A 27,811-nucleotide genomic window follows, 5' to 3' on the forward strand; every position below is an offset into this window, starting at 1 on the left:
TTGTTACTTCTCCTTTTTCTTTCTTATTCTGTTGATTTGAGTCTTCTCCCTGTTTTCCTTGGTGAGTTTGGTAATGGTTTCTCAATTTTGTTTATCTTCTCAAAGAACCAGCTTTTAGTTTTATTGATCTTATCTATTGTTTGCTTCATTTCTTTTTCATTTATTTCTGATCCGATCTTTACGATTTCTTTCCTCCTGCCAACTTTGGGTTTTTTGTTTCTTCTTTCTCTAATTGCTTTAGGTGTAAGGTTAGGTTTTATTTGAGATGTTTCTTGTTTCTTGAGGTAGGATTGTATTGCTATAAACTTCCCTCTTAGAACTGCTTTTGCTGCATCCCATAGGTTTTGGGTCATCGTGTTTTCATTGTCATTTGTTTCTAGGTATTTTTTGATTTCCTCTTTGATTTCTTCAGTGATCTCTTGGTTATTTAGTACTGTATTGTTTATCCTCCATGTGTTTGTATTTTTTATAGATTTTTTTCCTGTAATTGATATCTAGTCTCATAGCCTTGTGGTTGGAAAAGATACTTGATATTATTTCAATTTTCTTAAATTTTCCAAGGCTTGATTTGTGACCCAAGATATGATCTACATTGCAGAATTGTTCCATGAGCACTTGAGAAGAAAGTGTATTCTGTTGTTTTTAGGTGGAACGTCATATAAATATCAATTAAGTCCATCTTGTTTAATGTATCATTTAAAGCTTGTGTTGCCTTATTCATTTTCATTCTGGATGATCTCTCCGTTGGTGAAAGTGGGGTGTTAAAGTCCCCTACTATCATTGTGTTACTATCAATTTCCCCTCTTATGGCTGTCAGCATTTGCCTTATGTATTGAGGTGCTCCTATGTTGGGTGCATAAATATTTACAACTGTTATATCTTCTTGGATTTATCCCTTGGTCATTATGTAGTGTCCTTCTTTTTCTCTTATAATAGTCATTATTTTAGAATTTATTTTGTCTGATATGAGTGTTGCTACTCCAGATTCCTTTTGATTTCCATTTTTATGGAATACCTTTTTCCATCTACTCACTTTCAGTCTGTATGTGTCCATAGATCTGAAGTGGGTCTCTTCTAGCATATATATGGGTCTTTTTTAAAATTCTTTCAGCCAGTCTGCCTCTTTTGGTTGGAGCATTTAATCTATTTACAATTAAGGTAATTATCGGTATGTATGTTCTTATTGCCATTTTCTTAATTGTTTTGGATTTGTTTTTGTAGGTGATTTTTCTTCCCTTCCTCTTTTGTTCTCTTCTCTTTTGATTTAATGACTATCTTTTAGTGTTATGTTTGGGCTGCTTTTTCTTCTTTGTGTGTGATTCTATTGTTTTTTGTTTGCAGTTCCCATGAGGTTTTCATATAGCAATCTTTATATATACAAGGCTGTTTTAAGTTGCTGGTATCTTAATTTCAAATGCATTTCCCATTTCCTGCTTTTGTACTCTCCTCACGGTTGCTGGTTTTGATATATTTGTATGTCGATGAATTTTTACTTTTACTGTATGTTTGCCTTTACCAGTGACTTTTCCCATTTGTGATTTTCTTGTTTCTAGTTGTGGTCTCTTTTTTTCCCCCCACCTAGTGAAGTTCTTTTAGCATTTTTTGTAAGGCTGGCTTGGTAGTGCTGAATTCTCTTAGCTTTTGCTTATCTGTAAAGCTTTTAATTTCTCCCTGGAATCTTAATGAGAGCCTTGTTTGGTAAAGTATTCTTGGTTGTAGGTCTTTCCCTTTCATCACTTTAAATATATTCTGCCACTCCCTTCTGGCCTACAGAGTTTCTGCTGAGAAATCAACTGATAGCCTTATGGGTTTTCCCTTGTATATTATTTGTCACTTTTTCCTTGTTGCTTTTAATATTTTTTCTTGGTATTTAATTTTTTTCTGTCTGATTAATATGTGTTTTGGCATGTTCCTCCTTGGGTTTATCCTGTATGGGACTCTCTGTGCTTCCTGGTCTTGAGTGAGTGTTTCTTTTCTCATATTAGGGAAATTTTTGACTATAATTTCTTCAAATATTTTCTCAGGCCCTTTCTCTTTCTCTTCTCCTTCTGGGACCCATATAATGCAAATTTTGGTACATTTATTGTTGTCCCAGAGGTCTCTGAGACTGTCCTCATTTCTTTTAACTCTTTTTTTCTTTATTCTGTTCTGTGGCAGTGATTTCCACCATTCTATATTCCAGCTCACTTGTTCATTCTTCTGCCTCAGTTATTCTGCTATTGATTCCTTCTAGTGTATTTTTCATTTCATTTGTTGTATTGTTCATATCTGTTCTTTAAATCTTGTAGCTCTTTGTTAAACATTTCTTGTATCTTCTTGGTCTGTGCCGCCATTCTTTTTCTGAGATTTTGGATCATCTTTAGTATTGTTACTCTGAATTCTCTTTTGGGTAGGTTGCCTATGTCCTCTTTGTTTAGTTGTTCTTTTGGGTTTTTATCTTTTTCCTTCATCTGAAACATACTTCTGTCATCTCATTTTGTCTAACTTTCTGTGTTTGTGGTCTCCTTTCCGCAGGCTGCAGGATCATAGTTCCTCTTGCTTCTGGTGTCTGCTCCTTGGTGGAAGAGTTTGGTCTGGGGCCTTGTGGAGGTTTCCTGGTGGGAGGGACTGGTGCCTGCCCTCTGGTGGGTGGAGCTGGGTCTTGTCCGTCTGGTGGGCAGGACTGTGTCAAGCGGTATGTTTTGAGGTGGCTGTGAGCTCAGTACTCCTTTAGGCAGCCTGTCTACTGATGGGTAGGGTTGTATTCCTATCCTGCTGGTTGTTTGGCCTGAGATGTTCCAGTGCTGGAGCCTGCATGCTGTTTGTGGGGCTGGGTCTAGTGCTGAAATTGGAAACTCCAGGAGTGCTTATGCTTATCAATATTCCCTGAGGTCTCCACAACCAGTGTCCTTGCTTCCACAGTGAGCTACAGCCAACCCCTGCCTCCCGAGGAGACCTCCCAAGACCCCTTGGTAGGTCTAGCCCAGGTTCCTATGGAGATACTGCTTTGTGCTGGGTCCCCGTGCATATGAGACCCTGTGTGTGCCCTCTAAGAATGGAGTCTCTGTATCCCTCAGCTCTGTTGGGCTCCCGCACTCAAGACCCACTGGCCTTCAGAGCCAAATGCTCGGGTGGCTCTTCCTCCCGATGCCAGAACCTCACACTGTGTTGGAGGGCTATTCTTATGTGGGAACATCCTTGTGTAGTCTCTGTGTGTTTAATATTTTTTGGTTTGGGGGCTGTTTTTTAGTATGGATGTCTGCCACCTGTTTCCTAGTGTATGCTGGCCGTTATCCCCTTGATAGGAGGTTGTGGTGACCAGAGCCTGCACTGGATATTGAGTGAGGCCTCCCCTTTGCTCTGTGATTGTCACAGCCCTGTCAGGGACAGGGTTTGCTCCCTAGTTCTTGGAGTAGAGGCCCCCAGATCTGTTTTGGAGCTGTATTTCTGATCTGCAGTGCTAGGTAGGCAAGATTGGAGCATTCCCACTGGGAGAGACGCTGCTAAATATTACTCTTCTGAAACTGTTCACCTGTGAGTGTGCTCTGTTGTGTCACCTTTTACCCATTGTGTGGGCTCACAAATTACATTTTTGTTGTCAGTGCTCATGACCCACCTTAACTGTGGGTATGCCAGCAATTGATTGGCCCTGGTGTCTCTTTGGCGTTGTTTTCACCAGGCCACCACCACAGACCTACTGAAGTCAGGTCCAAGGACTGCAGTAATCGTGCACCTGGACCCACTGTTGGAGCTACGGAGGCTGCTCAGACTGTGGCCTAGCCTAACTTCTGAGTGTATGTGCCCACAAACCCTCCACTTGCTAAAGCTAGACCTGTCTCATCTTCGGGAGCACCCATTGTCCTTTCAAATGTTCCACAGGTGCTGAATTTACAAAGCTGGCAGCAGGGGTGTAAATCTGTGGTTCGCACAGCCTCAAGGAGAGATTTCAGCTCTTCTTCCTTAGTCACACAACCCCTGGGGCTCAGCTTTGGTTTCAGCTCCACATCTGCATGTGGGTCACCCACCGGTGTCTGCTCCTGAGGTTGCCCCAGAGTACATGAGCCTGCCCTGGCGAGAGGGGGCTGGGGCAGCGATTTGGGTATGTGAGCCCACCCATACAGGTTGGGGGGAGCTGAGGTGGTGACCAGGGCATGCAAGTCTGCTCAGGAGGGAGCTCCTTGTAATGCCCATGGAGGCAAGGGCCAGCACGTGGGGAAAGAGGCTGCAATGACAGCCCCGCCCTTCATGTGCCATTCAACAATGATGCTTCACTTCTATGGTGCCCCAGGCTTCTTCCACGAATGTTCCCAGTTGCAGAGCTCCTCACTCCCGTCCCTTCAGGCTGTCTCCTCGCAGCCAACAACAGACCTCTCCCTGGGTCTGCTCTCCAAACCCCATGTTCCAGCACCCAGCCCCCGCCTGCAGTGGCAGACACATGTCTCAGGCTGGGGCATGCAGGGCTGTGGCATGGACCATCTGTGTAGGTCTCACTCTATCCTGCCTGCCACAGACTGGTTGCTGTACTCTCCTTTGAGCCCCTGAAGTTCCCCTTCTGTCCCAGCTGATCTTCCCACTGGTGAGGGGGCTTCCCTGGGTGCAGGAACCTCTCCTCTTCTTCAGCTCCCCACCAGGGGCACTGGTCCCATCCCACTTCCTCTTTTTTTCCTTTCTTTCATCCTACTGAGTTATGCAGGAATCTTTCTTGTCCTTTTAGGTGTCCAAGGTCCTCTGCTAGTGTTTAGAAGGTGCTCTGTGAGAATTGTTCCATTTGTGGATGTATTTGTTGGGAGAGGTGAATTCCATGTCCTCCTACTCTGCCATCTTGACTCCTCCCCACCTCATTGTGGTTTTGATTTGCATTTCGCTGATGATTAGTGATGTTAAGCATCTTTTCATCTGCCTGTTGGCCTTCTGCATGTCTGTTTTGGAAAAATGTCTATTCAGGTCTTCTGTCCTTTTTTTAATCGAGTTGCTTGTTTATTTTGATGTTGAGTTGTATAAGTTCTTTGTATATTTTGGATGTTAATCCCTTATCAGATATATTTTTACAAATATTTTTTCCCATTCAGTAGAGTGCTTTTTCATTTTGTTGATAGTTTCCTTCTCTATGCAAAAGTTTTTATTTTGATTCCCATTTGTTTAATTTTTGCTTTTGTTACCCTTGCCTAAGAAGACATATCCAAGAAAAAAATATTGGTAAGATCAATGTCAAAGAGCATACCGCCTAGGTTTTCTCCTAGGAGGTTTATGATTTCAGGTCTTGCATTTAAGTCTTTAATCTATTTTATTTTTGTATATGGTGTGAGAAAGTAGTCCAATTTGATTCTTTTGCATGTAGCTGTCCAGTTTTCTTGACACAATTTATGAAGAGGCTGTCTTTTTCTCATTGTGTGTTCTTCTTTTGTTGTAGATTAATTGACCATATAAGCATAGGTTTATTTCCGGACTCTCTATTCTGTTCCATTGATCTATGTGTCTGTTTTTGTGCCAGCTCCTTTGATTACTGTTGCTTTGTAGTACAGTGTTGAAGTCAGGGAGTGTGATACCTCCTGCTTTGCTGTTCTTTCTCAAGATTATTTTAGCTATCTGGGATCTTTCATGTTTCCATACAAATTTAAAAATTATTTGTTGTAGTTTGGTGAAAAATGCCATTGGTATTTTGATAGAGATTGCACTGAATCTGTAGATTGCCTTAGGTAGTATGGTCATTTTAACAGTATTAATTCTTCCAATCCCTGAGCTTAGTATATTTTCCCTTTTTTTTTTTTTGTGGCATCTTCACTTTCTTTCATCTGTGTCTTATAGTTTTCTGAGTACAGGTCTTTACCTCTTTATTTAGATTATTCTTAGGTATTTTATTCTTTTTCTTTTGCAATTTTAAATGGGATTTTAAAAAAAATTTTCTTTCTGCTTGTTCATTGTTAGTGTTTAGACATGCAACAGATATCTGTATGTTCATTTTGTATCCTACTATTTCTTTCAATTTTAGTAAATAATATTTTGGGGGGATTTTGCCCTGTTAATCTACATTTTCTATATTTTGAAAATTGTAGCATCTATAGTATTGTCCTTTTTTCAATCCTGATGTTGGTTATTTATGCCTTTTGTTATTCTTGATCAGTCTTACCAGGCATTTATCAATTTTGGAAGTTTTAAAAAAACACAGCTTTGGATTTTTTGATCTTCTCTGTAGGGTGCTTGTTTTTGTTTCATTAATTTATGTTCTTTATCATTTTCTCCTCCTTTTATTGTTTTTTCATTATGTTCTTTTTCCAATTTGATATTAATTCTTTGATAATTAATTTTCAGTCTTTCCAGTGTACACATTTTAAGGCAATATATTTCCTTCTAAGCTTGTTGTAGTTGTGTCTCGTAGGTTTAAATATATATTAAATTAGTATTGTTTCATTCAATACCTTCCTATATTTCTCAGTTTCTGAGCTTAACAGCATGTTATGTTTTTGGAATTGATTTCTATCATAAGCACACTGTAATTAGAGAACACACTCTGGTATGACTTCAGTACTTTGGAATTTATTGACATTTGCTTGATGGACCAATATAGGGTTACTGTTTATAATCACACCCATATACCTGAAAATAATGTGTATTCTACAGTTGTTGGTCCATTTGGTCAAGATTATAGTCATATTCTTTAAACTGTTGCATATTTATTGATTCTATATCTTTACTTCTTTTTTCTTCGTGTTTTATTACTTGAATGAGATTGATGTATTAAAAAATCTCACTTGATGATTGTGGATTTCTATTCTTCCTTGCAGTTCTGTCAATTTTTCTTTTAATACCACGTTATTAGGTACATACTATAATATATGTAATTTCTTATTATACAATGTGGAACTTTATGTGTATACTTAATATATATTCTATATATATTCTGTATATTCTATACATAATAGAACTTTTTTCCACTTTAAAGATACTCACTTTATCTATGTAATAGTGTTTTCTTGCCTTAGAGAATAATTCTTTTTTATTGTTATAACTATACCAGTTTTCTTCTTAGTGTTTACAGGGTTTAATTAATTAATTTATTTAAAATTTTTATTGGAGTATAGTTGATTTACAATGTTGTGTTAAGCATGGTATTTTTAACAACCTATTTACTATTGTGCTTTCTATATCTTTGTTTTATATGTGTCTCTTATGAACAACATACAGCTGGAGTTCATAATTTTTGTCCTTTTTACTGGTACATTTTAGCTTCAGAATACATAATCTCCTTTCTCTCTCATGTCTAACTTATATGCTATCATATTCTTATTATTGTCACATATTGTAATGAATTTGTTTTTATAAGGGTTTTGTATTGCCCAGGAGGAAGGAAAGAATAGAGTGAATTGGGAAGAGGCAATAAATACTAAGAATGTTTAGAATTGATGAAATACACGAATTCATAGCTATAGGAAGACTGATGGATACCTAGAAGGAAAAATTAGAATAAATCCAGAACTAGACTTAGTATAGTAAAACTACAGAATGTTAGACACACATAGGTCTTAAAAGTAGCTAGAGAGAAATGAGAGATCACCAATGAAAGAATGACAAGAGATTTACCGTGGACATCTCAGCAAGTAACAGTGGAAGTTAGAAATCAGTGAAACAATATTCTCAAGTACAGAGAAAAGATCAACCTTGAATTATGTCCACAACGTGTCTCTCTTTTATGTTGGAGAAATCAGGACATTTTTAGATGAAAAACTGAAGGAAACATATTTTTCAAGAACACTCAGATAGTTAACAAAAATGATCATGTATAGGGCCACAGAATTCAAAGGCTTGAAATCATACAGAATATGTCCTCTAACCACAATTCTATTAATCTAGAAATTATAACATGTGTTTTTTTAATGAAGGTCTGAAGTTAATACCTTTACTATGAACATTGTTATGCCAATATATTTGAAAGATATAAAAAATATAAAGCGAAGTCGATTAACCAAAACAATCTCAAAACGAATAATTAACCTGAATTGTCCTATTAAGGAGATTGGATCAGCAGTTTAAAATCTTTCAACAAACAAACTTCAGACTCAGGTGGTTTTAGGTTGGAGTTGCATTTGTAGAAAATCTATAAGAATCTCCAGATGAGTTAATAAAGTATTGAGTCATTTAGTAAGGTTGATAGATATATAATCATTACACAGAAAAAATTACTAGTCTTAAACATCTGCAACAAGCTATTAGAAAATGTAATTTTAACAATCTACCATTTATGTGAAAATGCTGGTTCTCTCCAAATTGATATACATATTCACACACTGTTGCTGGGAGTTTAAATTGGTACATATACTTTGGAAAACAATGTTGTTATCTTGTAAAGTTGAACATGCAATCTGCAATTTCAGGTCTGGATATAGAGAAATTTATACATTTGTACCAGGAGACAATGTTGTTGAGAACAGTCACACCATTATCGTGTGTATTATCTCCAAGTTGAATACAGTTCAGTGTCTGTGAACAGTTGAGTACATAAAATAAACCATGGTATATTCATACAATGGAACACTACTCTGCAGAGAAAATGAAGGAACTATACACACATAAATATGTAAAACCTACTGCTGAGTGAAAATGCAAGACAGAAAAATATATATACTAAGAAAACATTTATATAGAGTCTGAAACAAAAAACTGAAATACTGATATATCATTATGCAGTAAAGCTATAAAAAAGGGGAAGGGCCTCATGAATATTAAATTAAGAATCTTTGTTGCACTTGAGAGAGCAGAAAGGGAAACTAATGAACAGAGGCATTCAGAAGCCTTTATCAACATTGATAATATTCTGTGTTTTAAAGTTGGTGATTGTGGGACTTCCCTGATGGTCCAGTGGCTAAAACTCTGTGCTCCCAATGTAGGGGGCTGGGTTTGATCCCTAGTCAGGAAACTAGATCCCACATGCCACAACCAAGAGTTTGCATGCTACAACTAAAGATCCTGCATGCTGCAACTAAAGGACTCATGTGCCACAACTAAAGGTTCCTCATGCCTCAACTAAAAGATCCCACATGCAGCAATGAAGATCCCACATGCTGCAACTAAGACCCGGCACAGCCAAATAAATAAATATTAAGAAAAATAAAGTTAGTGGTTCTTTCATGGGTACAGAATACAGTCTGTTTCATTATTAAGTTACCCATGCCTCCCTTCCCCAATTCCTGTCACTGTCCTCTACCCCCTCCTCAATTCTAATTCAGTCCTAATGCCATAAGTGATTCTGGAGGGTGGGTGCTAATTAAAGGTCCTCTTTTTAAAAATATTTATTTTATTATTTATTTATTTTATTTTTGGCTGCATCAGGTCTCAGCTGCGGCACACGGGATCTATTGTTGTGGTGCGCAGGCTCTAGAGCACGTGGGCTCTGTAGTTGCAGTATGTGGGCTCTCCAGTTGTGGCCTGTGTGCTCAATAGTTGCAGTGCACAGGCTTAGTTGCCCTGAGGCATGTGGGATCTTAGTTCTCTGACCAGAGATCGAACCCACATCCACTGCACTGGTAGGCGGATTCTTAACATTGGACCACCAGGGAAGTCCTAAGGTCCTCTTTCTTTTGATAATTATTATATTAGTAAATATTTGTACAAAATATATGGAAAAAATAGAAATTGAAGGTGTTGATTCTTTAGAGAAAATTAATCTCAGTAATACTGAGTGTGCTTTTTAATGGAATCCATTTTAACTGTTTTTCTTTAGTTGCTTGTGTTTTTAGTGTCATATCTAAGGATCCATTGCCAAATCTATTGTCATGCATTTTAACTCCTATTTTCTTCTAAGAGTTTTTGGTTTTAGCTATTACATTTAGATCTTTAATCTATTTTGAGTTATTTTTGTAATGTGATATGAGGTAAGAGTGCAACTTCATTCTTTTCCATGTGCTTATTATTTGTCTTAACAACATTTGTTAGAAACTGTTCTTTCTCCATTGAATTCTTTTGTCATTCTTATTGTTAGAAGCTATTCTTTCTCCATTGAATTGTCTTGTCATTCTAAGTTGACCATAGTTGTATAGCTTTATTTCTGGACTTCCTATTCTATTCCATTGATCCATATGTTTACCTTATGTCAGTACCATGCTGTTTTGATTACTGTAGCTTTGTAGTGAGTTTTAAAATTGGGGATTATGTGTCCTCCAACATTGTTCTTTTTCAAGATTGTTTTGGCTATCCAGGGTCCCTGGGAATTCCTTGTAAACTTTAGGATCAATTTGTTCTGACAAAAGGCAGTTGGAATTTGGGTAGAGACTGCAATGAATCTTTTCACTCTATTGATAATGTTCAAGGGGACACTATCAAAGGATGAAAGGACACTATCAAGGGAGTGAAAAGACAAGCCAAAAAATTGGAAAAAATATTTGCAAATCATTATTTGGTAATGATCTAATATCCAGAATATGTAAAGAATATTTACAATTCAGCAACAAAAGCCAGTCACTGAAGAACAAATACTGCATGATACCTAAAATAGTCAAACACATAGAAGCAGAAATTAGAAAAGTAAATACCAGGGACTAGGAGGGAGGGGGAAATGGGGAGTTGTTCTTCAATTTGCTTAGGTTTCAGTTATGCAAGATAAAGTAGTTCTAGAGATCTGCTCTACTACATAGTGCCTGTAGTCAACAAATCTGTATTGTTTACTTAAAGCAGTCTACAGATTCAATGCAATCCCTATCAAATTACCAATGGCATTTTTCACAGAAATAGAACAAAAATTTTTACAATTTGTATGGAAACAAAGGACCCCGAATAGCCGAAGCAATCTTGAGAAAGAAAACTGGAGCTGGAGGAATCAGACTCCCTGATTTCAGACTACACTACAAAACTACAGTAATCAAGACAGTATGGTACTGTTATGGTACTGTAACAGTAATATAGATAAATGGAACAGAATAGAAAGCCCAGAGATAAACCCACACACCTGTGGTCAACTAATCTATGAAAAAGGAGGCAAGAATATACAATGGAGAAAAGACAGCCTCTTCAATAAGTGGTGCTGGGAAAACTGGACAGCTACATGTAAAACAATGAAATTGGAACACTCCCTAACACCATACACAAAAATAAACTCAAAAGGGATTAAAGACCTAAATGTAAGGCCAGACACTATAAAACTCTTAGAGGAAAACATAGGCAGAACACTCTTTGACATAAATCACAGCAAGATCTTTTTGGACACACCTTCTAGAATAATGAAAATTAAAACAAAAATAAACAAATGGGACCCAGTTAAGCTTAAAAGCTTTTGCACAGCAAAGGAAACCATAAACAAGACCAAAAGGCAACCCTCAGAATGGGAAAAATATTTGCAAATGAAGCAACTGACAAGGGATTAATCTCCAAAATATACAAATAGCTTATGCAGCTCAATATCCAGACAAACAACCCAATCAAAAGTGGGCAGAAGACCTAAATAGGCTTTTCTCCAAAGAAGACATACAGATGGCCAAGAGGCACATGAAAAGCTGCTCAACATCACTAATTATTAGAGAAATGCAAATCAAAACCACCATGAGGTATCACCACACACTGTTCAGAATGTCCATCATCAAAAAATCTACAAACAATAAATGCTGAAGAGGATGTGGAGAAAAGGGAACCCTTTTACACCGTTGGTTGGAATGTAAATTGATACAGCCACTATGGAGAACAGTATGGAGGTTCCTTAAAAAACTAAAAATACAACTACCATATGACCCAGCAATCACACTACTGGGCATATACCCTGAGAAAACCATAATTCCAAAAGATGCATGCACCCCAGTGTGCATTGCAGCACTATTTACAATAGCCAGGTCGTGGAAGCAACCTAAGTGTCCATCAACAGAGGAATGTATAAAGAAGATGTGGTACAATGGAATATTACTCAGCCATAAAAAGGAATGAAGTTGTGCCATTCGCAGAGACGTGGATGGACCTAGAAACTGTCATACAGAGTGAAGTAAGTTAGAAAGAGAAAAACAAATGTTGTATATTAACGCATGTATATGGAATTTAGAAAAATGGTGCAAATGAACCTATTTGCAAAGCAGAAATAGAGACACAGTTGTAGAGAGCAAATGTATGGACACTAAGAGAGGGGTGAAATGGATTGGGAGATTGGGACTGATGTAGGTACACTACTATGTATGATGTATTTGGCTGGTGAGTACCTACTGTATAGCACAGGGGAGAAAAAAGAAGGTACATTCTGTTTGCAGGACATATATTAAGTTAGCCTTAAAAATACATTCCAGTATACATTACGTGCAGACAAGTACTGTTTGATTCCACTTATACGAGGTGCCTAGAATAGTCAAATTCATAGAGTCAGAAAGTACATTGGTAGATGCCAGGGGCTGGGGGGTAGAGGGAGTGGGGAGGGAGAATGGGGAGTTAATGTTTAAAGGGGACAGAGTTTCAGTTTAGGAAGGTGAAATATTCGGGAGATGGATGATGGTGAGAGTTGCACAACAATGTGAATGTACTTAGTGCCATTGAATCGTACAGTTAAATATGGTTAAAATAGTATGTTTTATATCATGTGACTTTTACCACAATAAAAACATTTTAAAAATGTATCAGGGTTAGGAGGATAGGGAGAAATAGGCATCAGTTAAAAAGAACCTGAACACTATCTATTAGAAGGAATAAATATGCACAAAAATTTAAAAAAATTGTTAGGAGAGTAGTCTCATGTAAGTGTTCTTATGACAAAAAAAAACGGGACAGAAGGAAACTTTTGAAGATGATGGATATGTCTATTACCTTGATTTTGGCGATGATTTCATGGGTGTATGCATTTGTCCAATCTCATCACACTGTATACATTAAATATGTGTCGTTTTTTGCATATGTTATACCTCAATAAAACTTTTTTTTTTGAAAAAATGCTTTTCCTTTGAATCGCATGTGTGTTCTGTCCAAATGGAATAGTTACTTATTGTAATAAAACAGCAAACTGAGACTAAATAAATATTGTTGAACAATTCATTAAAAATAAAAATATGGCTGCTTTTAAAATATTACTTGTCAAGACTAAATATGTATTTTAGGGAAAAAGATAGATATTGTGAAAAATAAAGCACATCTCACCATATAAAAACTGTAAGTAAAATGATCCAATTATAATATCTATGAATAAATCATCTTTTAAGAGTCACAAAACCACAAAATGAATACAGAATATTTTCAAGTAATCCACAGAATTTATTAATGTTCATGCTGTTTTCTTTATTCAAAGGTCAATAAATTAGAATTAGAACTAGAAGGTGCCAAACAAAAATTTAAAGAAATGACTGACAGCTATCAGAAAGAAATTGAGGACAAAAAGCTATTAGAAGAAAATCTTTTGGGAGAGGTAGGAAAAACTAAATATGTTTGAGAAGTTGTTATACTAAAACCCTATATTTGTATGTTTGCATTTTAAGAGAAAAGTAATAATTCTTTTAACATTATGATTCTTTAGAAGATTTAATAAATTTATACTAGGGATAATTAATTAGCTTTTTTAATAGAAGCTAAAAGTATCATTGTTATTCTAAGTATTTGAGTATTGGGTAGTATATAATCATTTTGAAAAGCTTAAATGATCTTTACAGTGTTATACTGTCATTCACTTAGTAGAAGACCCTAACTAAAATAAACCAAAACAATAATGTATTTTCTACTTGGCTTTCCTAATTTCCTGGTGTTTGATTTCTGTATTTTAACTTAAATTTAACATTTAAGTTAAATTTGTTTTTTGTGCATTAATTTAAAAAAACTTTAAATTTATTTGATAGGTTGAGAAAGCAAAAGTAATAGCTGATGAAGCAGTAAAATTACAGAAAGAAATTGATATACGATGTCAACATAAAGTAGCTGAAATGGTAGCACTTATGGAAAAACATAAGGTAATTTTTTTCCTGTTGTGTAATGAAAATTATTAATTGGAGCCATATTTATGCATAAAATGGTAAAATATAGCATTCTGATTTGTCAGAGAAAATTATTGTCTATGCAACAATGACTAATTATAGTTGGAATACTCTTGATCTCTCATTTCTCCAAGTTCAAGTCTTAACCACATGAAGCTGAGCCTGGGGGTCACTTCCTTGAGGAAGTCTCTCCTTATTGTCTTGATGGATAAACGTAATCACTCTTTTCCTCAATTTTCATAGTAGTCTCTTATAGACTTTTCCACCTTGTAGTTATTTAAATACATACCCAGGATATGTATTTAAATAAATATAATATAACTATAAATATAATATTTTTATCCTCTACCTGTGTCTAACACATACTAGGCTAAACAATAATAAATAGATGAAAGACAATGTTTGTTGTGTTTGTGAGTGTGCTCTATTTTTTATTGTTGTTTGAAAGTAATCATTCTCTTAGGGAATTAAGCCCTATACTCTTCAAGATTTGGAGAGGAAGTGGGCTATACCTATCAATTAATCTTTATAAGTTGTTGCTAGGATATTATTATGAAGTAACCAATGAGGATTTTAAAAAATATTTTAAGTAATATTGTGAACTCATAGATTTAAGCATATTTGGTATGTCTTAATCCAGTACAGTTTTGATCCTTGTTGACACTTAAATTGTCCCAACTTTGGCCAGTGGGAGCCTCCTCGAACTGGTTGGCAGGTCCCTTTGATTTGACCCTAATAATCTGTGACAGCTTTCTTGCTTTCTGTTATGACAAAATGTTCAAGACTCATTTTGTATTCCCTGCACAAGATCTGGAATCAGCCGTTTTTCGAAGAGGTCCTGTGTTTCTAGACTTTTTATAAATTATGAAATTCAGTGTCTCTAATTTAAAAAATTATTTCTTGCTCTTGGGTTATTTCCAAGACAGTTATCTATGTTTCATTGTTTTTATTGTTAGAATTTAAAAATGTAGTTGAAAAAATTAAAAAATAGCTCAGATATGTATTACTGAATTCATAAACATCATTTTTTATAAATATTAAATGCATAAGGATACCAGTCGTATTAAAATGTAATCTTTTGGGCTTCTAATATACTTAAAATGGTTTCTCTTTTTAACATAGCACCAATATGATAAAATTGTTGAAGAAAGAGACTCAGAATTAGGACTTTATAAGAGCAAAGAACAAGAACAGTCATCATTGAAAGCATCTTTGGTGAGAACAAATAGCAGTAGAAGCCAATTTTCATGTCAGCATGGCTGTTAGTAAAGAATAATAAATAAAACCATAATTTTGAACTGTAGAATCAAATAATCATAAATCTGAAAGGGATGTTATAGATCTTATAGGTAGGTGGTTTTCTAATCATTTTTTTGGTAAAACGAACTCTGTTTTTCAAATGAAAAGTTATAAACTCCAGTTACAAATAAGTTTTGAGCTCTGATTGAGGTTGGGAAAGGAGGAGTGAGATAGATTGGGAGATAATGAGAAGGAGAGATATACATAGTGTTAAACATTTCTTTAGAGCAAACTATACAAAATTTGTCTAAATGAAATCTTTAGTTATATTCAACTAGGAGCCTTCATATCAGTAGGGTTTTAAAAAGTGTATATATTTCATGAGTGAATTTATTTCTCTATAAAACTAAATTGTTTTTGAAACACTAGTTTGAATTTTTATTGTCTTAAGAAATATATGGATGCACTTATAAGTTTTATGTTCCTTTTTCTTTAGGAGACTGAACTATCCAATCTCAAAAATGAACTTTGTTCTGCTAAGAAACAACTTGAAATAGAAAGAGAAGAAAAAGTAGGTTTTGTGGCATTATAGATAAAGTAACTAATTTTAAGTTTTAGGTGTAACTTAAGTTTTTATAAACATGTCATATTAGAAAATAATAGGATAAATTTGAGTAAGGATTAAAAATATAATTTTCCCCATTAGCTTTTATTTCAGAAGTATTTAGCATATTCCCTTGTTTAAATATTAAAGACATATAAATATAAGTATACTTTAAGAGTAGGCGAGCTTTCAGATATAAATATTTGAGAAATATTATTTCGTATATTATAAAGTACTTATGTATTTGGATGTGTTTTTTAGCTATTGATCATGTTCCAGAAAAAAAATAATGCCTTATATTTGTATAGTGTTTTGGAATTTACAAAGTGAATTGACTTGCACTTTAAAATGACAAATACTTTTTTTTTCTTTCTATATGACAGCTCACTGTGCTGAGTATACTACTTATATATAATTTAATCTTTATAACAGTTCTATAAACAATACTTATTATTATCTCCATTTTTATAGAGGTTAGCTTATTTATTCAGGATCACATAATAAAAAAATAGAATGGCTTAGAATTCAAATCTAGGTTTATTTTTCATGATTCCAAATCCTCCTCCCTAATCACTCTGCAGCATGCCTAGGTAACACACAATTTCAATTTCAAACCTCTGTGCATTTGTTCACTTTGTTTCCTGCATTTAATTTCTTTCTTCCTTTCTCCACCTATGGAAAACTTCACATATCTTTTATCTTGCAAAGGTGAGCTGACTGTATATAAGTATTCTCATAGTATTTTGCTCTTATATTAAAATAGTTATGTCACTCTGTGCCCCATTATATTTCAAGTTCCTCAAGGGCTGGGGTTATGTCTATTTATCTTTGTCTTTCCTTTATTTGAGCATAGTGCTTTGAAAATTTTCTGTTTTCGACAAATGTTTGTCAAAGAAATGACTAAGTGGCTTTTACTCCACCTGCGATTGTAGCATACATATTTACCTTTATCCTACTGTTTTAGTAAAAGAGGAATAATACTTCCTTGTATTAAACCACTCCTAACGTTCTTTCTTCTAGGTTCTTTTTCCAATTTTATTGAGATATAATTGACAGCACTGTATAAGTTAAGGTGTACAGCATGATTTGCCTTACATACATTGTAAAATGATAACCACAATAAGTTTAGTTAACATCCATCATCTCATATAGATTAAGAAAAAGAAAGACAAAGAGAAAAAAGGTTTTTTCCTTGTGATGAGAACTCTTAAGATTTACTCTCTTAGCAACTTTCAAATGTACCATACAGTAGTGTTAATGATAGTCATCATGTTATACATTACATCCCTAGTACTTGTCTTATAACTGGATGTTAGTGCCTTTTGACCACCTTCATCCAGTTCCCCATCACCCCAAACCCTGCATCTTGTAACCATAAATCTAATCCTCTTCTCTGTGAATTTAGTTGTGTTTTGTTTGTTTTTTATGATTCCACATATAAGTGATATCATATAGTATTTGTCTTTCTCTATTTCAGTTAGCATAATGCTCTCAAGGTCTAACCATGTTGTTACAAATGAAAGGATTTCCTTCTTTTTACACCTGAATAATACTCCATTGTATATATATACTGCACTTTCTCTATCCATTCTTCGTCTATGGACACTCAGGTTGTTTCCATGTATTGGATGTTGTGAATAATGCTACATGGGGGTGCAAATACCTCTTCAGCATAATAATTTCATTTCCTTTGGATGTAGTCTCAGAAGTAGAATTGCTGACTTGTATGGCAGTTCTATTTTTAATTTTTTGAAGAATCTTTATACTGTTTTCTGTAGGGGCTGAACCAATTTACCTTCCCATCTGTAGTGCACAAGGGTTCTTTTTCTCTGCATCCATGCCAGCATTTATCTCTTGTTTTATTTGATAATAGCCATTCCAACAAACATGAGGTAATATATCTAATAGTACTTTTGATTTGCAGTTCCCTGATGATTAGTGATGTTGGATACCTTTTCATTTACTTGTTGGCCATTTATATATCTTCTTTGGAAATATGTCTACTCAGGTCCTGTGCCAATTTTTAAATTGGATCGTTTGGCTTTTGGCTATTGAATTGTATGAGTTCTTTATATGTTTTTGACATTAACCCTTTATCACATATATGGTTTGCAAATATTTGGCAGTGTTTTGCATAGTTGGGGAAGCTAGGTGCTTACTTTCCTGGTCTCACTTTTCCCCATGGGAAAAATTGCTGACTTAACAGGTTCTCTCTGGGATCTGTGTTGTACTGTCTTGGAAGAGGGGGTGATGTGGGTAAAATGAAACCATTCTTCTTATCTTCTTCAGTGTGTTGAATCTGGGATTTATTATTTTTTTTGCTCTAATGGTGTGCTGGAAGTTCTCTTTTGGACTCCAGAACTTCCACAGAGGTATTCTCATCTATGGATTATAGTCAAAATCTGTGTTCTTGATGGGGAGGACGGTAAAAACGCCTATTCTGCCATTTTGCTGAAATCACTCTCCCCTTTTTCCTAATGTAAGCATTTAGTACTATAAATTTCTCTCTCAGTACTGCTTTAGCTGTGTCCCGTATGTTTTGATATGTTGTGTTTTTGTTCATTCAGTTTTTTTTTTTACTTCTTTACTAGACTTTTGAAATGAAAGGTTAGCCCTACTCTTCATGTCTCTAAAGACTTTTTTTTTACATCTTTATTGGAGTATAATTGCTTTACAATGGTGTGTTAGTTTGTGCTTTATAACAAAGTGAATCAGTTATACATATACATATGTTCCCATATCTCTTCCCTCTTGCGTCTCCCTCCCTCCCCCCCTCCCTATCCCACCCCTCTAGGTGGTCACAAAGCACCCAGCTGATCTCCCTATGCTATGCGGCTGCTTCCCACTAGCTATCTATTTTATGTTTGGTAGTGTATATATGTCCATGCCACTCTCTGGCTTTGTCACAGCTTACCCTCCCCCCTCCCTATATCCTCAAGTCCCTTCTCTAGTAGGTCTGTGTCTTTATTCCCGTCTTACCCCTAGGTTCTTCATGACATTTTTTTTTCTTAGATTCCATATATATGTGTTAGCATACGGTATTTGCCTTTCTGTTTCTGAGTTACTTCACTCTGTATGAAAGACTCTAGGTCCATCCACCTCACTACAAATAACTCAATTTTGTTTCTTCTTATGGCTGAGTAATATTCCATTGTATATATGTGCCACATATAGGCCCCATTTGTTTATTTTTGTTTTTATTTCCATTTCTCTAAGAGGTGGGTCAAAAAGGATCTTGATGTGATTTACGTCATAGAGTGTTCTGTCTATGTTTTCCTCTAAGAGTTTGATAGTTTCTGGCCTTACATTTATGTCTTTAATCCATTCTAAGCTAATTTTTGTGTATGGTATTAGGGAGTGTTCTAATTTCATACTTTTACATGTACCTGTCCAGTTTTCCCAGGACCACTTATCGAAGAGGCTGTTCTTTCTCCACTGTACATTCCTGCCTCCTTTATCAAAGATAAGGTGACCATAACAAATAATATATCTTGCTGTCAAAGTCCACCTCCTCAATTTTGGATGATTCGTTGTCCATTCAGGTATTCCACCGATGCAGGGTACATCAAGTTGATTGTGGAGATTTAATCTGCTGCTCCTGAGGCTGCTTGGAGAAATTTCCCTTTCTCTTCTGTGTTCGCACAGCTCCCGGGGTTCAGCTTGGGATGTGGCCCCGCCTCTGCGTGTAGGGTGCCTGAGGGCGTCTGTTCTTCGCTCAGACAGGACGGGGTTAAAGGAGCAGCTGATTCGGGGGCTCTGGCTCACTCAGGCTGGGGGGAGGGAGGTGCACGGAGTGCGTGGTGAGCCTGCGGCGGCAGAGGCCGGCAGGACGTTGCACCAGCCTGAGGTGCCCACCGTGTGTTCTTCCGGGGAAGTTGTCCCTGGATCTCGGGACCCTGGCAGTGGCGGACTGCACAGGCTCCCGGGAGGGGAGGTGTGGACAGTGACCTGTGCTTGCACACAGGCTTCTTGGTGGTGGCAGCAGCAGCCTTAGCGTCCCATGCCCGTCTCTGGGGTCCGCGCTGATAGCTGCGGCTCGCGCCCATCTCTGGAGCTCCTTTAAGCAGCGCTCTGAATCCCCTCTCCTCGCGCACCAGGAAACAAAAAGGGAAGAAAAAGTCTCTTGCCTCTTTGGCAGGTCCAGACTTTTCCCCGGACTCCCTCCCGGCTAGCTGTGGTGCACTAACCCCTTCAGGCTGTGTTCTCGCCGCCAGTCCTCTGCCTGCGATCCAACCGAATCCCGAGCCTCAGCTCCCAGCCCTGCCCTCCCCGGCGGGTGAGCAGACAAGCCTCTCGGGCTGGTGAGTGCCAGTCGGCACCGATCCTCTGTGTGGGAATCTCTCCCCTTTGCCCTCCACACCCCTGTAGCTGTGCTCTCCTCCGCGGCACCGAAGCTTTCCCCCTCCGCCACCCGCAGTCTCCGCCTGCGAAGGGGCTTCCTAGTGTGTGGAAACCTTTCCTCCTTCACAGCTCCCTCCCACTGGTGCAGGTCCCGTCCCGTCCCTATTCTTTTGTCTCTGTTTATTCTTTTTTCTTTTGCCCTACCCAGGTACGTGGGGAGTTTCTTCCCTTTTGGGAGGTCTGATGAGTTCTGCCAGCGTTCAGTAGGTGTTCTCTAGGAGTTGTTCCACGTGTAGATGTATTTCTGATGTATCTGTGGGGAGGAAGGTGATCTCCACGTCTTACTCTTCGCCATCTTCCCCCTCTCCCCATTCAGTTCTTATAATTTTATTTTTCTTTGAGACTTCTTCTTTGACCCATTGGTTATTTAGAAGTTTGTTTTCAAATTTTCATGTGTTCAAAGATTTTCCTGTTGTCTCTCTGTTACTGATTTCTAGTTTGATTCCATTATGGTTAGAGAATACAATCTTTATGAGTTCTGTATTTGTCTGCGTAATACTATAACAAAAATACCATAGATTGAATGGCTTAAACAACAAATATTATTTCTCACAGTTCTGGAAGCTGTAAGTCTGAGATCAGAGTGCCAGCGTGGTAAAGTTCTGGTCAGAGCCCATTTCCTGGCTTGAAGACAGTTACTTTCTTGCTATGTCCTCACATGGCTGAAAGAGAATGCTGGTCTCTTCAACTCTTTATGAGTACCAGTCCCATCGTGAGGGCTTCACCTCTATGATGTCTTCCAAACCCAATTACTTCTTAAAGGCCCTACCTCCAAACACCATTCCACACTGGGTGTTAAGGCCTTGATATATGAATTTTGGGGGGGTACAAACATTTAGTCCATAGCAGTTTTATTCTTTTAAATTTGTTGAGGTTCGCTTTATGGCCCAGAATATGGTCTGTCTTGGTGAATGATCTATAGGTGCTTGAAACAAATGTATGTTATGCTATTGTTGGTGGAGTGTACTGTAAATGTCAATTAAACCTAATTAGTTAGTTGTGTTGTTCAGGTTTTATATATTTTTGCTGACTTTCTGCCTAGTAATTCTATCAGTAGCTGAAAGAGGGGTGTTAAAGTCCCCAACTTTGTCTGTTTCCTTGCTCAGCTCCGAAAGTTTTTAAAAACAGTTTCACTGACATATAATTTATGTACTATATAATCATCCATTTAAAGTGTACAATTCAGTGGCTTTTACATATACTGACAGTTACTGAGAGTTGTGCCACCATCACTGCTACGTAGTTTTAGAATATACGTATCAACCCCCCAGCAGCAATTATACCTGCCCCTTGGCTCCCGTCAACAAATTCACTAGCTCTAGTCAATCAGTGATCTACTTTCTATTTCTATAAGATTTACCTTTTCTGGATATTTCACTTAAATGAAATCATATAATACATGGTCTTGTTTCACTGAGCATAATGTCTTCAAGGTCCAACCATGTCCTAGCATATATCAGTACTACATTCCTTTTTATTACTGAATAATATTTTGTTATATGGGTATACTGTTTTATTTATCCATTTATCAATTGATGGAAATTTGGGTTGTTTCCATTTTGACTATTAAGAATAATGCTGTTAAGAATATTTATGTACACGTTTTGTGAGGATATATGTTTTCATTTCTCTTGATTATATATGTAGAAGTAGAATTGCTGGGTAATATGGTGTCTCTATGTTTCATATTTTAAGATACTGCCCAACTGTTCTCTAAACCAACTGTACCATTTTGGATTCCCACTAGTAGTGCATGAAGGTCTCAATTTTTCCACAACCTCACCAATACTTGTTGTTGTCTTTTTTTGATATAATCATCCAGGTGGGTGTGGCATGGTATATCATTTTTGTTTTGAGTTGTATTTATTTAATGCCTAATGATTTTGATCATCTTTTCACGTGCTATTGGCCATTTGTATATCTTTTTTGGAGAAATATCTATTCAGATACTTTGCGTATTTTAAAATTAGGTTACTTATTTTTTTCGTGTTGAGTTTTAAGGGTTCTTTATATATTCTAGATACAAGTCCCTTATCTGATGTAAGATCTTTAAACATTTTCTCCCATTCTTTGAATTGTCTTTTCAGTTTCTTGATGGTATCATTTGTAGCACAAAGTCTTTAATTTTGATGAAATTCAATTTCAATTCTTGGGAGAAATCCTACTTTGTCATGACATATAATCTTCTTTGTATTCTGCTAGATTTGGTTTGCTAGTATTTTGTTGAGCAATTTTTGCACCTAGATTCATAACAAAGATTGGTCTGTAGTTTTTTTGTGATGATTTTTTCCTTAGGCTTCACATCTTTTTTTTTTTTTTTTTTTGCGGTACGCAGGCGTCTCACTGTTGTGGCCTCTCCCATTGCAGAGCACAGGCTCCGGATGCACAGGCTCAGCAGCCATGGCTCACGGGCTCAGTCGCTCCGTGGCATGTGGGATCTTCCCGTACCAGGGCATGAACCCGTGTCCCCTGCATCGGCAGGTAGACTCTCAACCACTGCACCATCAGAGAAGCCCAGGCTTCACATCTTTTAACCAACTCAGGCTGAAGCCCTGGAACCCATGTGTCTATCCAACAGGATAAGCTATGGTTATTCATTTTAGCCATTTTTCCAATCTCTCTTCCTAGCTGTATTTCCTCACGCACCAAATTTTATGAGGGAAAAGATAAGAATATCATGATTTGGTATACCTCACTTACAAGGTGATGAGAGGTGGACCCAGGGATAAGGACAAAATTCACGTGGTTTATCAGTGAATCTCATATTTTTTATGTGTTCTGCTCCTTCAGGGGAATCTTTTCTTCTTTTTTACATTTTGTCTTTTGACTTTATTTCTAATATGTTCTATTTATTGGCAAGGATAATTAATTCTATACGGGTATGGTTGTTATGCTTTTTTGTCCAGACTAGAGAGACCAAAATGATAAGATTTAGTCATTTTTCATGCATTTCCTAGGCTTCTTTTTCTTGGACTGCCTGCTTATCCCCTCAGATTTCTTCTTACAAATTCAGGTATATTAGTGACAATTCTTCTCATTATTGTATGTGTTCACTTTCACCAATACCATGTAAGTAGTGATTAGGTTAGGAGACACATTGAGTCAAATCAGCACAGCTGTACTCTGTATCTTTCATGCTGAACCTTCACTAGAATCAGAGATTATGGCCTGGTATGGTATGTTTCTGTCGTTGAATTCATTTTTGCCGGTTCTTGACTACTTACATTTCCTCCGTCCCTTTATACTTTTTTGTTAGTGTAGGGAGAGGAAGATTTTATAATCTGCCTTCACTCTTCCACCTTTACCAAACAGTTTGACCTACTGTATCAGTTTTTTTTGGACATCTATTTAACTTTGTTATATATCTTTTCTGTTTGATCAATCATGAGCTGAAAGAAGGAGTTAAGCGTTTATTACTGTTATATTTCTCTTTGTGAGTTCTCAACCAGTTTTGCTTTACATGTTTTGATGAATACTATTCATTGTGTAAAAGTTTATGCTAATTAATTGCTCCTTGGAAACTGTATCTTTCATCTTTGTCCTTTTTGCTTTGACGCCAGCTTTGCCTGATATTTATGTTGTGATCCTAACTTCTTTTTGGACTTGTTTGTCTTATATGTTTTTGTCCATTTCTTATTAACCCTGATGGACTCTCTAATCTGAGAGTCTCTTTTTCTTTAGTAGCTTATTTTTTCCAATAGTATTTATTGATACGATTCGTAGTTTTAAATTATTCTTGCATTTCTGGAATGAACTCCATTTGGCCATGAAGTATTTTTAATGTGATGCTGGATTCTGTTTGCTAATATTTTTACTTAGTACCTTCATATTGATATTCATAAGATAGGATGGTTGTAGTTTTACTTTTTTTAATCATGGTAAAAATATGTATCATTAAATTTACCATCCATCTTAACACTTTTTAAGTGTATACAGTTTAATAGTTTTAAGCATATACATATTGTACAATAGATCTCTAGAACTTTTTAATCTTGCAAAACTGGAAGTCTAAATCCATTAAACACTAATTCCCCTTCCAACCACCTTTTTTCTGTTTCTATGATTTTAACTACCTTTGATACTTCATATGAGTAGAACCATGCAGTATTTGTCTTTCTGTAACTGGATTATTTCAATTAGCATAATGTCTTCAAGGTTCATCCATTTGTAGCATGTGACAGAATTTCCTTTTTTTTTTTTAAGGCAGTCTGATATTCCATTGCATGTATATACCACATGGATGAATATCCATTCATCTGTGATGGACATTTAGGTTGCTTCCACCTCTTGGCTATTGTGATTAATGTTGTAATTAATGAACATGGGTGTGCAAATGTCTTTTGGAGATCCTGCTGTGAATTCTTTTGGATATATACCCAAAAGTGGGATTCCTGGATCATATGGTAATTCTATTATTAATTTTTGAGGAACCACCATGCAGTCTTCTGTAGCAACTGCACCATTTTACATTTCTGCCAGTAGTGTGCAAGGGTTCCGATTTCTCTGCATCCTTGCCAACACTTATTTTCTATTATTTTGTTAGTGGTCATCCTCCTAAGGAGTGTGAGTGATAGCTCATTGTAGTTTTGATTTGCATTTCTCTTATAATTAGTGATGTTGGGCATCTTTTCATACGCTTGTTGGCCATTTGTATATCCTCTTTGGAGAATCGTCTATTCATGTCCTTTGCCCATTTAAAAATTATTTGGGCTTTTTTGGTTGAGTTGTGTGAGTTCCTTACATATTCTGGATATTAACCCTTATCAATATGATATATATTTTAATCATGCTTTTGCGATTTTATTTTACATTGCATATTAATATTTATTTTATTGTCTTTTTCTCTAAATTTTATGTGTGTGTATTTTTGGTTGATTTGGGACGTGTATATAGTTTTTTAAATTATTTTACTCGTTATCTTTATATTTTTAAACAGTATATCTAACACTTTCTCCTACTGCCTATTCTTTTGCATATACAATTTTTATGTTTAATTATTTTACATTATCAGGATTAATAAAAACACTTATTCTGTTCTGTAATCACAATTCCATTATTTAAGTTGAGCTCATGTTTTATATGAAACTTTTTTTTAGTTTTCAATTTTGATCCTAGTCAATATGCCAATCCCGATTTTGACCTATTTTACATACCAGTTGGTATGAAGAAATTGTTGCCGAATGACAGTCTTAGCTTCCACTTAAAATAGGTTGGCTTTGTGAGACTGTACTAAATCACCTTTCCTATATCTTTCATCTCTTGATGGTGCCTTAATCTCTGCCTAGTGAGATGTGATATTTTGTATATTTGTTTACATTCTTGATATGGAAGGAGAGTTCTAAAGTCTTCCAATTGGTCCTTCCAAATATAAAAATCTCTCACTCTGTAGTCAGAACCAATATGGGGATTTTGCCACTTATTGAGTTTATCTGTTCAGCTGTATATTCAGGATCTAAAAAAATGACCACAGGATAGGTTTATGGTTCCATGGGCTCACCATGAGGTGGACTTGGATTAAGTGCTATTTATCACTTGACCCCAGTACACCTGTGCTCAAACTAGTGAAAAAATAATAACATTATGGGTTACAAGAATTGGTGTTAGCTAGTAGTCAATGTCCAATTACCCATAAGTCTTAGTATTTCTCTCAGTGCACATGGTAGTAGGAAGGATTCAGTATGAATTTGTGATATTATTGCAAAATCCTTCCATGATAGTACCAGGCTTTTGTTTAATTTAGAGGGTTCTAGGTTTGTAAATTTATTCAGGTCTGAAATTTGGGCACAGGGCTATCATATTCTACTCCTGTGCCTCAAGTCAATCCTCTCTTTGCCAGACCATATTACAGGCATTTTTTAGTTACTCAGATTAAATAGGTACCTTTGTGGACTGCCCATCACTTTGGTCTTAGGGAACTCATGATTAATTAGACACTAGCAAAGATACACCTTTGTATATGAGCTAATTCACACCTTGGAAACCCATGTTGTATTAGAACAGACTGTATTAAGATCTCCGGAGTAGCAAAAGTCAGAGTTGTAGAGAAAGTGCAGTTTTGGGAGGTGCTTTCTCCCTTCCATCCTCTAGAAGCCAAGATATGTATTCTGAGAATCAGTGTAATTTAGCCAGTTTAGAGGGTATACTTTATCCTAGAAGACAGCATTTCATCCCCATAGAGTAGACCCCAGTTGTGATAACTGAAGACCAACTACTGGTAGTTGATAGGATACATAATAAGAACAGTGACTACTGTTACATCAGCTTATTGCCAGCTTCTTTCATGGTGAAGTGTGTTCTCTGGTTAGGAGCAGCACTTTAGGAGAGATACCATGGTGTACACAGACATTCAGTGAGTGCAGGTATTGGCATAGGCATCATGGGCAGGCAAGGCGAGTTTGCCTAAAGTTGTGCTTATTGAAACTTTTTCTTCTCTGAGACCTTTAAGGCTCCTTGGAGCTGTAACCATTCTGTTTTCCAGATGATTGTCATATTAAAGGCATTGCACATATTCTTTTCTCTAGGCCAGGGTTAATTTTTCTTTTTTTCCCACTGAATACACATGCCCTAATCTCCAGCAAAATGTATTGTTTCCTGGAGTACTAGAGAAATGATGTATTATTTTGTACTCTTTTTGTACTTTGTTTTTCTCTCTCATACCTGTTTATCTCAAGTTGAAAATTGATTATTCAGTGTCCAACTGAATTGCTTTTCTCCATACACAGAGAAAAAGGGAATTCTGCCTCTAAAGGCTCACAATATTTTGGATCTCTTTGCAGCTCTTTACAGTTAGTTACTTGTATATACCCTTACTTTATAAGCTGATCTATCCACTTCATTTTACAAATGAGAAAACTGAGATTCAGTGTTTTAAAGGACTTAATGAGTCCACAGATAACTACTGGAGACAGATCAGAATTTTTAAAAAAGGTAATCAAAATCAAATAACATACCTTTGTAGAAAGGAACTAATTTGTTTTTCTTTTTTCTTTTCATTATTTTTAAGATTTAGAAGGCAGTATTCTTTGTTAATACTTCTTAGGAAAGATTTGATAATAGGAACAGTAATTTTTTATAATAGTAACGACTACATTGTATGTACTTGATATTCATTTTTAATAGGCAAACCTCAAAAGAGAGGCAAAAGAAAACACAGTTACTCTCAAAGAAAAAAAAGACAAGGTAAGAGTTTTATATAACTCTCATAGATTTCTTTATAACCATTTCACTTTCTAACATCTACTTAGTAAATTTTTTTGTTCATAAATGGGAAAATAACATCAAAAATATATCACACAGAAGATGTGGTACATATATACAATGGAATATACTCAGCCATTAAAAAGAACAAATAATGCCATTTGCTGGAACATGGATGGACCTAGAGATTATCATGCTAAGTGAAGTTAATTCAGACAGAGAAAGACAAATATCATATGATATTGCTTATATGTGGAATCTACAAATGAACTTATCTACAAAACAGAAATAGAGTTACAGATGTAGAAAATAAACTTATGGTTACTAGGGGGTAAAGGGTGAGGGAGGGATAAATTGGAAGATTGGGATTGACATATACCCACTGCTATATAAAAATACATAACTAATAAGGACCTATGGTATAGTGCAGGGAACTCTATTCAATACTCTGTAATGGCCTATATGGGAAAAGAATCTA

The 27,811-nt window shown here is 36.2% G+C and overlaps 1 protein-coding gene across 2 annotated transcripts in view; it reads left to right on the top strand.

Moving 5' to 3' along the window:
- The window catches only part of SYCP1 (synaptonemal complex protein 1), a 134,526-nt gene that overhangs the window by 88,314 nt on the left and 18,401 nt on the right, over positions 1–27,811 (top strand). Inside the window, exons 23-27 of one of the 2 annotated variants that reach the window (XM_024764897.1) lie at positions 13,217–13,333; positions 13,758–13,868; positions 15,015–15,107; positions 15,628–15,702; positions 27,256–27,315. In XM_024764897.1, the coding sequence (XP_024620665.1) occupies positions 13,217–13,333; positions 13,758–13,868; positions 15,015–15,107; positions 15,628–15,702; positions 27,256–27,315 (456 nt within the window). The remainder of the gene's footprint in view (positions 1–13,216; positions 13,334–13,757; positions 13,869–15,014; positions 15,108–15,627; positions 15,703–27,255; positions 27,316–27,811) is intronic. The other variant, XM_024764898.1, reaches the window with a different exon arrangement.

Source organism: Neophocaena asiaeorientalis, unplaced genomic scaffold (genome assembly GCF_003031525.2).
Source record: "Neophocaena asiaeorientalis asiaeorientalis breed wild unplaced genomic scaffold, Neophocaena_asiaeorientalis_V1.1 scaffold62, whole genome shotgun sequence".
In the NCBI taxonomy this organism is placed as follows: Eukaryota; Metazoa; Chordata; class Mammalia; order Artiodactyla; family Phocoenidae; genus Neophocaena; species Neophocaena asiaeorientalis.